The sequence below is a fragment of the Ipomoea nil genome, unplaced genomic scaffold (genome assembly GCF_001879475.1).
Source record: "Ipomoea nil cultivar Tokyo-kokei standard unplaced genomic scaffold, Asagao_1.1 scaffold1596, whole genome shotgun sequence".
Classification (NCBI taxonomy): Eukaryota; Viridiplantae; Streptophyta; class Magnoliopsida; order Solanales; family Convolvulaceae; genus Ipomoea; species Ipomoea nil.
This window is the reverse complement of record NW_017618024.1, coordinates 10,148-25,380: the sequence shown is the minus strand read 5'-3', so window position 1 is coordinate 25,380 and position 15,233 is coordinate 10,148. Positions and strand designations below refer to the sequence as shown.

Sequence of the window (15,233 nt, the reverse complement as noted above, 5' to 3'; positions counted from 1 at the left end):
AGAGTATTTAAAATTGTTTTAATATTGTCCTATTGTATTACAAATAGGAATTTTAATATAGAATTATAGTATGAATAGAAAAGTATGAAAGAATATATTCTATTAGGAATTGTATTATACTATTTTACAATATTAGAATATGAATTTTAATGTAAAATTATAGTACGAATAGAAAAGTCGGAAAAAATATATTCTATTAGGAATTGTATTACACTATTTTACAATATTAGAATGAAATTTTAATGTAGAATTATAGTACGAATAGAAAAGTATAAAATAATATATTAAAATTTGAGGATTTTGGGCGGGAAGTTAAGTTGAGGATTTTGTTTTTATATATAGTATAGATTATAGATTATAGATATAGTTTAGAATAAGAATTGTATTACACTATTTTATAATATTAGAATAGGAATTTTAACTTAAAATTATAGTACAAATATGAAAGTAGAAAACAATATATTTTTATCAGAAATAGAGATTTTTTAAGAATTGGGCGAGAAGTTAATGTTCAGGATTTTATTTTTATATATAGTGTAGAAGTATAGATTTGAATAGGAATTGTATTACACTATTTTATAATATTAGAATAGGAATTTTAACCAAAAATTATAGTACGAATAGAAAAGTAGTAAACAATATATTTTATTATAAAGAGAGATTTTCTAGAAATTGGGCGGGAAGTTAAAGTTCAAGATTTTGTTTTTATATATACTATAAATTATAGATTGCCTAATAATTATTATGGTAACTAGTATTTTTTTATGCGCAATGCGCAAAAAATAGGTGCACAATATTAATACATTATATTAAAATATTAAATTTATTTAGATTTTAGATATTTAAATTATTCTAAATAATAATAATAATAATTATAATAATAATAATGTAAATCATTTTTATAAATTTGATATTTATATTTTAGGTAATAATTAACATATAACTCAAATATATAATGTGTATATATTATTATTTATGAAGAAGATAAGAAAATATATGGTGGATGCATGTGCATGGTAATAATAGTGGAAAAGATAACGGTAGGGATATGTTTGTCCAAAATATTTTAATGTACAACTTTTATAATATAATGTACAAAAAAAACTTAACGAAAAAAACGGACATAAATGAGGGGTATAACTTTCATTCACACTTATTATGTTTTTAGATTAGATTAGACTAAACATGAGTCGTTAGATTTATTTTTATAAGGGAAAATTGCACTTTTTCCCCCTGAGTTATATACTTATAGCATTTTTTCCCCCTGAGTTGTTTATGTAAGCATATTAGCCCCCTCAATTATTTTCAAAGTGGCGATTTTTCCCCCTGATATATTAAATTGACATTCTTACCCTTAAAGTAAACATTTTATTTATTTTTCTTCTCCAACAAATTATTGTTTATACGTAGGGATGACCACGGTTCGGTTCGAACTGAACCGGACACTATAACAATCGAATTGAAAGTTTCCGGTTATGATTCAGATCCAGAACCCAAATTTTTAGATTTCAATTTATTACAGTTATGAATAAAAAAAACTGGATTCTGAACCGTGAACCAGCGGTTCCAGATCCGGTTCGTGATTTTGAATCGTCTTTATTTTAACATTTTATTTTTATTTTTAAAATAGTCTAAATTCAACAATAAATGTATTTTATTTTTTTTCAGTTCGGAACTTGAACTGGCCGTTCCGGTTCACGATTTTAATAAACTCTAAATATCAAGTTTTAATTCTAAATTATAATTGGAATATTTCAGTTTAGTTGCTATAGTGTCTGTTCAGTTTGAACCCAATCGTTGTCATAATTTGTTGGGGAAGAAAAATAAATGAAATATTTGTTTTAAGCGTAAATATGTCCATTTAACATTTCAGGGGGAAAAATAGCCACTTGAATAATTCAGGAAAAAAAGTGCTATAAGTATATAACTCAGGGGGAAAAAGTGCCATTTTCCCTTTTTATAATAATTCCAATTAAATTATTTCTTCTTTTTTACCATATTTATTTTAATAATAATATAGTTACATAAATCATATTACATATCAATTTTTTTAAAGATAATTACAGACAAACGAGTCATAAATTATTCAATTAATTGAATGATACTTTTTGCACTAATCTTATAATCAAATAAATTTACACTTTCAAATATTAGAATTGTTTATAATTTCATCTTTACTTTTATTATCTAAATATATAATAAAAAAATTTTATTCGTGCATCGCACGGATAATTGAACGATTATTTGCTCGAATTTAAGTAAGGATAACATCAGAAAATATAATTAGAGTTATCAATGTTGACTGGCGGGGCAAGGCCCGCCAATGCCCGCCAAAATGCGGGCCTAAGGAGAGCCAGCCCGCCTCTCCTTAGGCCCACGTGGATGGGTGGGGGCCCGCCATTTTTTTTTTTAAAAAAATTTAGTATGCGTCTCTATTAATTGACAACTACTGATATACAATTATACATTGACAAATACTGTGACGGTGGATGGGAGAACCGAAAAATGTGACAGAGGGAGAGTTGGAGAATCGGAGGCGACGGATCGGAGGTGGTCGGCAATGACGCGTTGCGCCTGTGTTGGTAGACAACGCCTCAACCACCCCTTGCAATCTTATTTGCCCCGTCCGCCATGGATTCGCCATGTATGTACTAACTACAAAACACGCAAAATCAAATCAAAGCACATCTTAATTCATTAATTAACTTAGATCTCTATTGATTCTTTTTCTCTTTTGGAGAATCGGAGGCAGCATAACCCAGAAGAAGAGTGGGAAATGGAAGAATAGGAAATTAGGGCTGGCTGTGGCTGGGCGGTTGAGTCTTACAGCTCGTTTGGTTCGCTGGAAAATATTTGAAGGGAAATGGAATTGAAGTTCCATGGAAAATAAATTCAAAGAAAACAGATTCCATTGTTTGGTTGGTGGAAAAGAAATTACTAGGAACATGAATTCCATTGTTTGGTTGAGTTTGGAATGGTAAGGAATAATGAGTATAATGACAAATATAACCCTACACAACAATAATAATAAGAGTAATTAATAAAGAATGGTGAGGGTAAAATTGTCATATTAGTTTTCCATGGAAAACAAAATACCTAGCGTAAGCTAGGAATTTGTTTTCCTTGTTTTTAAGGAAAACTTTTTCCAATGAAAAATGTTTTCCATCCAACCAAACAACATAAAACATCATTTTCCTTCACTTTTAGGAAAACATTTTCCATGGAAAATGTTTTCCATCCAACCAAACACCCCCTTAGTCTTTAATAATTCAATCGTTATACCCTGCACCACGGCGCGCATAGCACTGTGCGCCCCACGCCTCCCAAAACGACGTCGTTTTGGGATGCGCGGTAGGGAGTTGACGTGATTATGTGTATTTGTTTATACAATTATGTATATTTGTTTATACAGTTATGTGTGTTTGTTTATACAATTATGTGTATTTGTTTATACAGTTATGTGAAACGACGTCGTTTTACATCCGGGCGCACAATGCAATGCGCGCCCTGGTACACGATATAAATTGCCTTAATAATTAATAATCTATTTTTTTTTTTAAAGCGGCCCGCCCCGCAGGTTAGGTGGGGGCGGGCTAAAAAGCCCGCTCTAATACAGGCTTTTAAAACTCGAGCCCGTCCTGTCCGTTTGGCGGGGCGGGACAGGCTAGCCCGGCGGGCTAAGCCCGCTTTGATGGCTCTAAACATAATCGATCCAACCCATTTCATCAATTGCACTTAAAAATATTCGTTGTTATAATTTATATAATTGTATATTGATTCAAATATTCTTAAAATATTATAATAAATCAATTTCGTACAACGCGTGTGTGTAAATACTAGTTTCAAATAAAAATTATGGACATTGTTTTCCGTACTATAAATAAAGACCTCTATTTCAAGTGAAAGGGGCGACAAAGAAGTTATTCAAATATTCAAGTTTCGAGTTTGAAGTGTTGAAGCATTCAATTATTAAGTATTTAAATACTTAAGTCAAAATATTTCAAGTATCAAATCTCGAGTATCTCAAGTTTAAGAATTTCAAATATAATGTTTGTTGCACTCAAGCCAGATTTGTTTGTAGCAAAGTGTTTTGATCTTCGACTAAATTTCAAATGGATACTCAAGTATTCATAAAGTATTCAAATTCAAATCAAAAATAGAATTGAAGGATTTTTTTAGAGATTACTATACCTATGATTGAAAGAGTCACTAGGCACTCTTCCTATACTCGGGAAACATCTAATGCCTACTGTGGTCAAGAAGACCCAGAAGGTGAACGTTGAGACCAATTCTACTGTGCTCAAAGAAGCATATACAACGTAAAATACATTATTCTAACTTATAAAACATATTATTCTAATATACAACGTAAAATACATTATTCTAACTCATAAAACATATTATTCTAACTCATAAAACATATTATTCTAACTCATAATATTTAAGAATGTCGTTTAGACCGTGATTTACACAATAATTTGTCACTATGAGCAAAGGTTTGGTTCATTGGCCCAAATGATTTTTAGTTTCCCGGGAAAGAATTCCAATACATCTAGCCTTCACCTAAGATCCATCGCAGAATCGTGACAATGTCGTCGACGTCAACGGCGAGATGGTTGAATCGAATGGCTTCAGATCAGTACTGTCTTCTCCACTTCCTTGCATTCTTCTCCTACATCCCTATACGCTCCTCCGCCTCACATCTTCTCCTTCCGTCTCGCTCCTCTCTCCTCTTCGAACGCGTACTCTCTCTCTCTCTCTCTACAAACTCGCAACGCACATACAATTTATTATTATTTTTTTAAAAGTGAAATATCGCTAATAGGGCTTAACTAATTCACAGGAGATTCAAGCAGTTGTCGTTTTTAGTGTGATAGCTGCTGTTAAGGTATGCATTTTTTGCTGATTTCTTCGTTTTCTTCCTACTGTTTTCTGTCTTTAAAATTCAATTGATGTTTGCACTTGACACTTGACAGACAGTGAGGGCGGAAACATGGCAGACGGTCATTTCAGATTCTCTGTTATTTGCAAAGGTGTTCTTTTTGCTCAATTAATCCTTCTTTTAGGTTCATGATGTTCGATTGAGTTTTTGTTTCATTTATTGATGGGCTTATTTTGTAACAAGTAGATCATTTAACTGTGTGAATCTGCTACCATAGTCTGACGTGCTTAAGAAACTGAATTCGTTTAAGATCTAAAAAAAAATATGGTGTTTGAATTTGGACAAATGGTTGGCATAGGGAGAGAGGGAAAGTTACTCATGAATGCACGAAGTAGCTATTCATTACAATTTGCACCCTATGGAAATATTGTGGGAGTTTAGTATGTGGAGTTGTTATCATTTGCCATTTGATTTAGAATTGGCTTATATAACATACATCAAGCATGTGGAAAAGAGAGAGTTATCTACTGGGAGTATTTTTTCTGGTAATTGCTCCAACTTTGGAGGTTCTAGTTGATATTAAGTCCTAAACTTATTTTCCCTATATTAGGTTTTAAAATGAGATTGAATATGTGAAAAGAACATATTGCACCAGAACAGGGATAACTTGAAACGCTCATGTAGTGCATACTGATCTGCACACACTTATCCAGTGTCACTATGAGAGCAATTTGCCAAATGTGATAAATGGTAGAAATAATATAAACATGAGAAATGTATAGCCCATACTGTTCTTTGTTGTGTTGAAGATGAGAAATACTTGAAGGATATATGGAATACGTTGCCTATGACTTAAATATTACAATTGATGCATAAGAATCAAAATGAGCCCCACAAATCAAATTACTTAGATCAGATACTTCTATGTCTAAAAGAATGGCTTAAATAACTTAGCATTCACTAAATGGTTACTTTGTATTTGGAAAATTAAAATATAAAATTTTAATTTTGTTAACATTCAATTGATGAAGGAAAATTTTGCATAGAATAAACATGCAACTAGAAAACTTGGATTCTATCACTCTTATCAGTGAAATTTGGAACAAGATTCTTAACTTATCAAGAGGCCGACCTCATGGATTTTAGACCTTTTTATAGCTTTTCCCAAGTTAGCTTAATTTGAAGTACTTGAGTGCCAAATACAGGAAATTGGTTTCCAACTTGTACTCTTATATCCAGCAAGTCATATGATGCCTTAGTTACCATTTAATTTGATGCCGTTTATTTTGGATGAACTCACTTAACAATTGCCCTTGCATTTCCAGATTTTCCTTACTGCTCTTGCTTTAGTAATGGATTATCATTTGGGACTCTGGTACGCATTGGTATTTATAGGTAGATCCTGCTCTGTTATGCTCTAAATAAATTGTTCTTTGAAAATTGATGGGAATGCTTTGACATAAAGTGGTGGTTGAAATTCTCTGGTTGCAATTATTATTATTATTATTTTAAATCTTAAGTTGTCATTAGATAGTTTGAAATTTTAGTGCGTGATTAAGTTTGCATGCATCTGAAGATAGGGCTTGTGTGGTGGCAGAGCTCCCACCCACTGACTGTTATGTGTTGGTGCAATCCCTATAAGCAACCTATCTTAAAACACAGGTGATTACTTACATTTACATCTTCGTTCTCCAAAATCTACAAATTTAGGAACTCACTGTGGGTATAGGTAGGTGCTAAGTTGGCTCAATAGAAATTGGGTCAACCAAAAATGGATTCTTTTACCATGTCTATAGTTTGGAAGTTCCAAAATGGATTAAGTTTTCGAGACAAGGGAGTACAACTCTAACTATAATCTCAACTCATCCCTCTAGTTAAGAATTAATGTTCTAAAAAAATATGACTAAACTGGGCTGTGGCCATGCCTTTTCCTGTGATGTGTTGCAATTTGTTGGATCAAGTTATTAGATATTCAAATTTGCTTTCTCCTTGGTTTAAGTACTTATTTTTATTCATCTTGCAGTTATACATATTCTAACACAACAGCCTCCGTACGAAGGACTAGGTATAAGATTAGTGTACAGTTATGCCTCTTGTTCTTTTTGGCATGCATTTATTTTGTTATCAAGTTTATTATTTGATATTAAGTTTATTCATGAATATGATAAGATTGACCCAAACCTTATTTTTGTCACATTTGTTTAGGTAACTCAATTCATTTAACCCCACTACAATTGGAGGCTTTGCTTACTGAAGGAAACACTTCAAGATTTTGGTTGGTTGGTATTATAAATCATATTTCCTGTTCCCAACTGACTGTTTTGGATATTGACAATAATAAAGTTTTTCATGCTTTCCGTATGTTATTGTTTTTTGATGCTTAAAGTAGTAAATTAATTATGACCATGTTTACTGTGAAGCTAGCACTAATTTTCCAACTTTTGTTGAATCCCTCCCGTGGTCAATCTTGTATAAATTGTTGATTATTCAACCTTGATACATCATGTGTGCGGAAGCTACAATTATGTTAGAGCAAAAACTTGTCCAATATTGTAACGGAATGAGTATTTTTTTTCTCCTCTTTTACATTTCCTGGGTTGGCTAAATAATTACTCTGTGTTTGGTATTATAATTGTGCCAATCTGCTCTCTGGTTTATTTTGATTAGGTGAGTACAAATAGGTTTTGTAATTTATGAAGAAATGGAATCTTTTAGAAACTCTACTACGCAATTGATTGAATAGATGGCAGGGTGGGCCAAATTGACATGAAAATATTGCACACACACTCAAGTCACATGTTCAAATGATCTAAAATGAATCACACAGAGACACACACTATCTCTCTCATGTTCCTTTCCTTTGATTTTTTAATATGGTAAACTTTTCCAGGTAGAATTCCGTGCATTATCGACATCAACCTGTATATGTACCAGTTCATTTTTCCCTGAACTCTCAATTACGTAAGTGTTATAAGGCAGCTTCTGGAATCGTCAAGTAATTAGGTTCTATCTGTCAAAAGCTGATATACGAAGTTGAAGAATTCATTTATTACACTTCCTGCTGTTTCTGGCAAAACTGCTGCATGTCCATGTGCTCAGCTGTCTTTTACATTTTCTTTAACAGATACTCGAACAAAAATTTGTCTTTTGGGGTAGTTGATCTTGGACTCTTCCCAAATGCTGCAGAAAAGTTTGGAATCTCTTTGGGTAAAAATACATTTAATTGCTATTATCTTGGTTTGATAAGTTTTTCTAGTTAAATAGGAATATATATATATATATATATATATATATATATATATATATATATATATATATATATATATGTATATATATACTTTTTATTGACCGACATATCTGTGTATACTTGATGCAGCAAGCTTAAGCCAACTTCCAGTGTATATACTATTTGAGAATGGAAACGAGGTCACACGTTTTCCTGAGTTGGATTTTCAGGGTACAGTTTTTAGTTTTTCCATAACGAAGGTAATCTCTATTAATGATTCATGTTGCACAATGCTTTCATCCTTATTTTTCATGTTGCAAAATCTCAAGTTCATGAAAAATTTATGCTTTCTTTTGTATGCTGCCACTAAGTGGTAATCTTCTGAAATGTCTATTTCACATTTACAATTTGATTCATTGTCATATTGTCTCTACGAAAGTTAAAAGCAGTCCAAAAGGGAAGCAATTGTTGGTGCTTTAATATTCGCTAGTGATGTGATATAGGAGACTTTATTAATTAAGAAATAATTTTAATTAGAGGAAGAAGGAAAAGACAATCCTTCAGCATGCTCTCCTCTGGCATGCTAGATTGGGAATTGGGATGCAGTTATGGAATTTTATCCAGGAAGTACTGAAATTGAGTTTTGGATCAGTTCTGTTATGCTCTTGTTGACTCCTCATTAGACTCGTGCACTCAGCTCCTATGGTTAATATGAGATGGGTTTTCTTAAATTTCAGTTAAGAGAATACAATTACTCCCCTCGATCAATTTATTGACCTCATTGCAACTCCTAGCCATGGCAAGTACAATCTTCCACAGTATTTATGCCCCAGTTTACAAACATGTCAAGATCCACTTTCCAAAATTAGGACAAGTCTGTAGAACCCAGCCCTTTTCTTTAGGATTTCTAACATATATATTGTTGTTGGGTTGGTTGAAATGAGGGTTATGAGTAGAAGGTGAGAAAATGGGCCTACTTAATCACTACACTATATATACGATACTTAGATCCTCTTACCCCAATACATGCACCATCCCCATTTCTCACTCTTCAATCTTCATTTTCCCTTCTCATTCAAACGCAATTTTCTTCTCCACTTACCTTCTTGTTTTCTTTATCTTATTTTTCTTCCCATACAAGCATAGCATTAATTTCCACAAGACCACAATTGATGAAGGTATAGTAAGGAACAATCATTATTGTGTGGACCATGGTCCACAAGCTGTGTGGGTCATATTTTGTATACTGTAAAATAATATACATTCAGTACAAAAATAATGTACTTTTAGTATATTAAAATGTACATTGTATTCAGGGGATGCACATTATTCGTGTACTGAGTGTACATTATATTGTATAATGTACATTCAGTACACAAATAATGTACATTTAGTATATTAAAAATGTACTTTTTGTTATGGTCCACACAATAATTTGCCTAGTAAGGATAGCATAACTACTCTTTCAAAAAGACCATGGTGGGTCAACCATGCGGGAATCCATAGCCTTGTGTCATGGCAAACTATGGTCTTCTTGTCTATCACTCTATCCATTACCCAAGACAGTGTTTCTTCAACTTTTATGGTAGTTGATGTTGAAACACAAAGAGTTGTCTATAAGATTGTCTTTTGAGTATATATATATATATATATATATATATATATATATATATGTATGTTGTCTCTCCATTGGGATGTGGAATATAACAAATTTTTCTCATCTTCTCCACATGGTATCAAAAGCCAATTATTTATTTATTTTTTATTTTCCATTGCATGAACAATAGTGAATAGTAGGTTACTTGCTTTTGATGAGTTTTTCTGTCAAATTAGTGCTACTAACCCCTTCTATTGTCTCGAGCGACCATAGCCCATCTTGTCCTGCTGCCGGTTCCCCTTCACGCGCCACCACGTTGTTGGCGCTTTAACAACACGTGCCGGCGAGTGAGGGCATCTCTGGCAGCTTTCTTTGGCGAAAAGCTCCAGTTGTCCTTGTCGGCCTTCTGTGGCTTCTTTTGTGCCATTAGTTTTCTTTTTGGTGGTAATGTCCCCCGACAAAAATTTTGATAATTGGAGTACTATTTTTCCTTTTGCTAGTAATATGCCTACTTTCTTAGCTCTATTTATGTGCCTAAAGCCTGGTGATCACTTCCAAAAATTAGTAGCCTCCTTCGGCGATTTTCCATGTGGTTCTCAAAATTATCAATCTTAGTCAGATTTTGTTGAGTTTTGGTTTATGAGCCAAGGAGTTGCTAACCACTTAAAAAAGGGGGTGGATAAGATACCGAAAAATAAAAAGGAAATTTGGGAAAGGTTAGATGCTCAGTTATGTAGCCTCTTTTGGCAATTTCTTTCTCCACAATTGTTGCCTCTCTTTAGGATGTTTAAAACACGTGTAGAGGTATGGAATCACGCTAAATTTCTATATACTAATTATATCTCTCAATTCTACACTATTGTTGATAACTTAGTTAACTTGAAGAAAGATGGTATTGATATGGAAACGTTCTTCCGCAGAGCCCAACGATTGATGACTAAGTTTGGTACACTCATGCTTATTGACAGAACACATGTAGAGCAACTTACCCAACGAGAAAAAATCTTTGTAGTACTTCTTTTGACCAAATTAGGTTTATAATTTGAAAGTACTTGGAATCAAATTCTTGGAAGCAACATTGTCCCACGAACCACCAAGTTGTTCAAATGTCTCTTGTAGATAACCTCCATTCCAATTGTTCACACATCTATTTCTAAACAATATACTCTAGTGACACAAAGAGGTTGTGGACGAACTAGCTATCGTGGTGAACAAAAAAACACTAGATTTTGTGGTCATTGCAATAGATCTAGACACACACGGGACCAATGTTTGAAACTTCGTGGAAAACCAATGCTTACTCAGGTTAGTTTTGCTCAATCTCAACCGGGAGAACCAAGTTACCGAACCATTTATGCCGCTGAATATGAAGAGTTTGTTCGATTTAAACCTAATGGCCAAGGCTTCCGGTGTCACTCCTGTTGAGAAAGATGTAAAAGAAGTTGTTGTATTACTTGCTTGTCTCAATGGGGAGACAACAGATAAATATATACAGACTAAGAGACACAACCCTACACAACTTCAACAACTATATTTCTACAGACACAACTTTTGTGTTTCAACACTCCCCCTCAAGCTGGAGCATGTATATCATATGCACCAAGCTTGTTACAAATGTATTCAATCCTAGGACTTCTTAAAGCTTTAATAAATATACCAGCTAATTGATTATTTGAGCCTATAAAAGATGTAGTAATATCTCCAGATGTAACTTTGTCTCTAATAAAATGGCAATAAATTTCAATGTGTTTCGTCCTTTCATGAAAAATTGGATTTGATGCAATATGCAAAGTTGCTTGGTTATCACAAATGAGCTTCATGGACTCCTTTGTACAAATCTTCAGTTCAGTAAGGAGGTTTTTCAACCACATAAGTTCACATGTTCCAACGGCCCTAGATCGATATTCGGCTTCTGCACTTGATCGAGCAACAACATTTTGCTTTTTACTTTTCCAAGAGATTAAGTTGCCACCGAGAAAGATACAATATCCAGATGTTGATTTTCTATCCCATGCACCTGCCCAATTTGCATCTGTGTACCCAATAATTTCAAGGTTTCCATGGTCTTTGTACAACAAACTAGTGCTTGGAGATTTTTTAATATATCGTAAAATCCGAATGGCAGCTTCCCAATGACTTTCACGTGGAGATGCCAAGTACGGACTAATAGCACTTACCGCAAAAGAGATATCAGGTCGAGTTACAGTTAAATAAAGTAATCTTCCAACCAATCGTCTATATTTTCCTGGATCCTGGATAAGCTCCCCCTGATCTGGTAGGAGTTTGACATTTGGATCCATAGGAGTGTCAAGAGGTTTGCAATTCATCATACCTGTGTCTTCTAGTATATCCCATGCATACTTTGTGATATGCAAATTTGTTGCTTGGATTGTGCTACTTCAATTCCCAAAAAGTATTTTAATTTTCCGAGATCTTTTATTTCAAAATGTTGGAATAGATGTTGTTTCAACAATTGTATTCCTTCAACAACATCTCCTGTAATGACGATATCATCAACATATACAACAAGATAAATGCTCTTACCATGTTGATGTCTATGATGCTGAGGGAATTCTATTTTTAAAACAACACCTATTCCAACATTTTGAAACAAAAGATTTCGGAAAATTAAAATGCTTTTGGGAATTGAAATAGCACAATCCAAGCAAGGAATTCGCATATCACAAAGAAAGTATGCATTGGATATAATGGAAGAAACGGGAGTGATGAATTGCAACCCTCTTGACACTCCTATGGATTCAAACGTCAAACTCCTACCAGATCAGTAGGAACTTATCCTAGATCTAGGAAAATAATATTGACGGCTGGTAGGGAAATTACTTTATTTAACTATAACTCGACCTAATATCTCTTTTACAGTAAGGGTTGTTAGTCAATTATTGGCATCTCCACGTGAATCACTGGTAGGCTACCATCTAGATTTTGCAATATATTAAGAAATCTCTGGGCACTGGTTTGTTATACAAAAACCATGGAACCCTTAAAATTGTTGGCTGTACGGATGCAGATTGGGTAGGATGTGCATTGGATAGAAAGTCAACATTTGGATACTGTATCTTCCTTGGTGACAACTTAATCTCTTGGAAAAGTAGAATGTTGTTACTCGATCAAGTGCATAAACTGAAGATCGATCCATGGCTCTCGAGACATGTGAACTTGTGTGGTTGAAAAACCTCCTTATTGGTTGAAGGAGTCCAAGAAGCTTATTTGTGATAATCAAGCAGCTCTGCATATTGCATCAAATCCATTTGTTTTTCATGAAAGAATGAAACACATTGAAATTGATTGCCATTTTGTTTGAAACAAAGTTGCATTTGGAGATATTACTACTTCTTTTGTAGGCTCTAATGATGAATTAGCTGATATATTTACTAAATCTTTAAGAAGTCATAGGATTGAATTTTTGTAACGAGCTTGGTGCATATGATATACATACTCCAACTTGAGGGGGAATATTGTAGTGTCTGTAGTAATGTTGAGCATGTGTCGGCGATGGAGATTGACCTCCATTAGTCACCGGAGCGGTGTAAGATTGGGCTGTTGCCATTCCTCTGATATCATAACAGATTGTGTAACAGCAGAGAAAGAAAAGATTCTAGAAAATGTATTACTCCAAAATGAAAGTCAACCAATACAGTATATAATGACGTAGCCAGCTTAGCCAAAGTAACTGTGAAGCAACAAATATAACTAAATGACGTTATTGGACTCCACCACATACGCAGCTGAGCTGGCACCATCCTTCAACATGTAGAGTTGTGTCCTTTGAGTCTATATATATATATATATATATATATATATATATATATATATGTATGTATATATGTTGTCTGGAATATAACAAATATATCTTTTCATCTTGTTCACAGTTGAAACTGTCTGATTCAGTGTTTTACTAAGAGTTATGTTTTGGAGTTTCTTCTGCATCCTCTTTGAACTTAATAATTGTACCTTGACATTTAATGCTTTGAAGGAATTGTTTTTGGCACAAAGGTTTTTTTATTTTGTCAACTGAAGAGATTTTTCTTAACTGCAGAAAATCCTGTGTGAGCGCTTTGAACTGGATAAGCATCTTCTAGATTACATAAATGGCAAATAGGTAAGTTGGCATCCTATATTCAACCTTATTATTCTCACCACGGCATTCACTTTGTTCCACCTTTTGTGTTTACACATCGTCTGTTTGGTAGCATAGTTAGCTTATCAGCTCATTTTGACTTATTTGACCACTATTAGCTTTTTGTAACAGTTTATTGCTCTAAAATGTTAAAATTCAAAGGCCCTGTTTGGTAAAATAGTTAGCCTATAGACCAATTTTGACTTATTTGACCACTATTAGTTGTTTGACTTGGTTTAAAAATCAATATAAGTGTTTGGTTAATTAGCTTTTTGTACTCTAAAATGCTAAAATTCAAAAAAGCTACTCAAATCAACTTTTTCAATTAGCTTTCTGAGAAAAGAAATTATACTAAACAACTAATTTACCAAACACATTTTTACAATAAGCTAATGTTATCAACTAGTTATACCCTCTAATTAATCCAATCAGCTATCAAGCTTTTTTAGAAAGTCATTTTGCATGTAATCAGGTAAAGTTAATTTACCTGACATCTTTCTACAATCAGCTAATGTTATTAACTAATCAGACTCACTAACCTAATCAGCTAACAGTTAATTACCGAACACCCCATTGTTGCACATGATTTGTGTTCTACACATTGTATATGGCATTAAGACTTGAGAAACCTGTAAAGCAGGTGAGGTTGATGTATTCCGAATGAGGCGAGGCATTCGGTACCAGATCGATATGTGGATCAACACGTTATTGCTCAATGAATTGACCCTTTAATGAGCGGTGAAAGTGGGGATTTGTTACAAACCATAAGATTTACGATAGCCAACTCGTATTTCACGTTCATGTCATTCTTGTAACACAGAAGGGCAAGGGACTATGGTTTTTCAAACTTTTGATACAATTTTTCCAGAAATTTCATGCAGTTTATTTAGTTATAATTTTTCACAAGTATAGTTGGTATAAACCTTTTGATACAATTTCAAACTTTTTTTTTTTCCTTTTTGTTCTGTGTGACAATTTGTGCCTAGTGAAAACAGCAATACAAGTATTAATATGAAGCTTGGTAGGAAGGAGGGAATTACGGAGGAAAAGAATTGTAATTCGGTGAAAAAATAATAAGGTGAGAATAAAGTAGGAATTCAAATTATATTATTTGGTAAGAATGAATTAAATTATTGAGAATGGGAAGGGAATAAGTGACATAAAAATTAAAATGCTCTTGTGTAATAATAATAATAGGAAAAGGGAAAGTAACACTTTTTCCTCTTGAGTTATACACTTATAACACTTTTTTCCCTGAATTATTTAAGTGGCTGTTTTTCCTTTAGAAATGTTAAATGGACATATTTACCCTTATAAACTGAACAGACACTAGCAACCAAACTGAAATATTCCAATTATAATTTAGAATCAAAACTTTATATTTATAGTT

General features: G+C 33.3%; 1 protein-coding gene across 2 annotated transcripts; it reads left to right on the top strand.

Moving 5' to 3' along the window:
* Window positions 1-4,492: 4,492 nt before the first annotated feature.
* On the top strand, window positions 4,493-14,778 carry LOC109190901 (thioredoxin-related transmembrane protein 2). Of its 2 annotated transcripts, none has more exons than XM_019341501.1 (11): window positions 4,493-4,742; window positions 4,844-4,888; window positions 4,977-5,033; window positions 6,208-6,277; window positions 6,906-6,947; window positions 7,088-7,161; window positions 7,773-7,843; window positions 8,007-8,089; window positions 8,259-8,368; window positions 13,763-13,825; window positions 14,484-14,778. In XM_019341501.1, the coding sequence occupies exons 1-10, from the start codon at window positions 4,590-4,592 to the stop codon at window positions 13,823-13,825; spliced, it is 768 nt and encodes a 255-aa protein (XP_019197046.1). In that variant the 5' UTR covers window positions 4,493-4,589; the 3' UTR covers window positions 14,484-14,778. The 2 variants fall into 2 exon arrangements, with proteins under 2 accessions (XP_019197046.1, XP_019197047.1); XM_019341502.1 differs by having other exon boundaries at window positions 14,481-14,749.
* The last annotated feature ends 455 nt before the right edge of the window (window positions 14,779-15,233 follow it).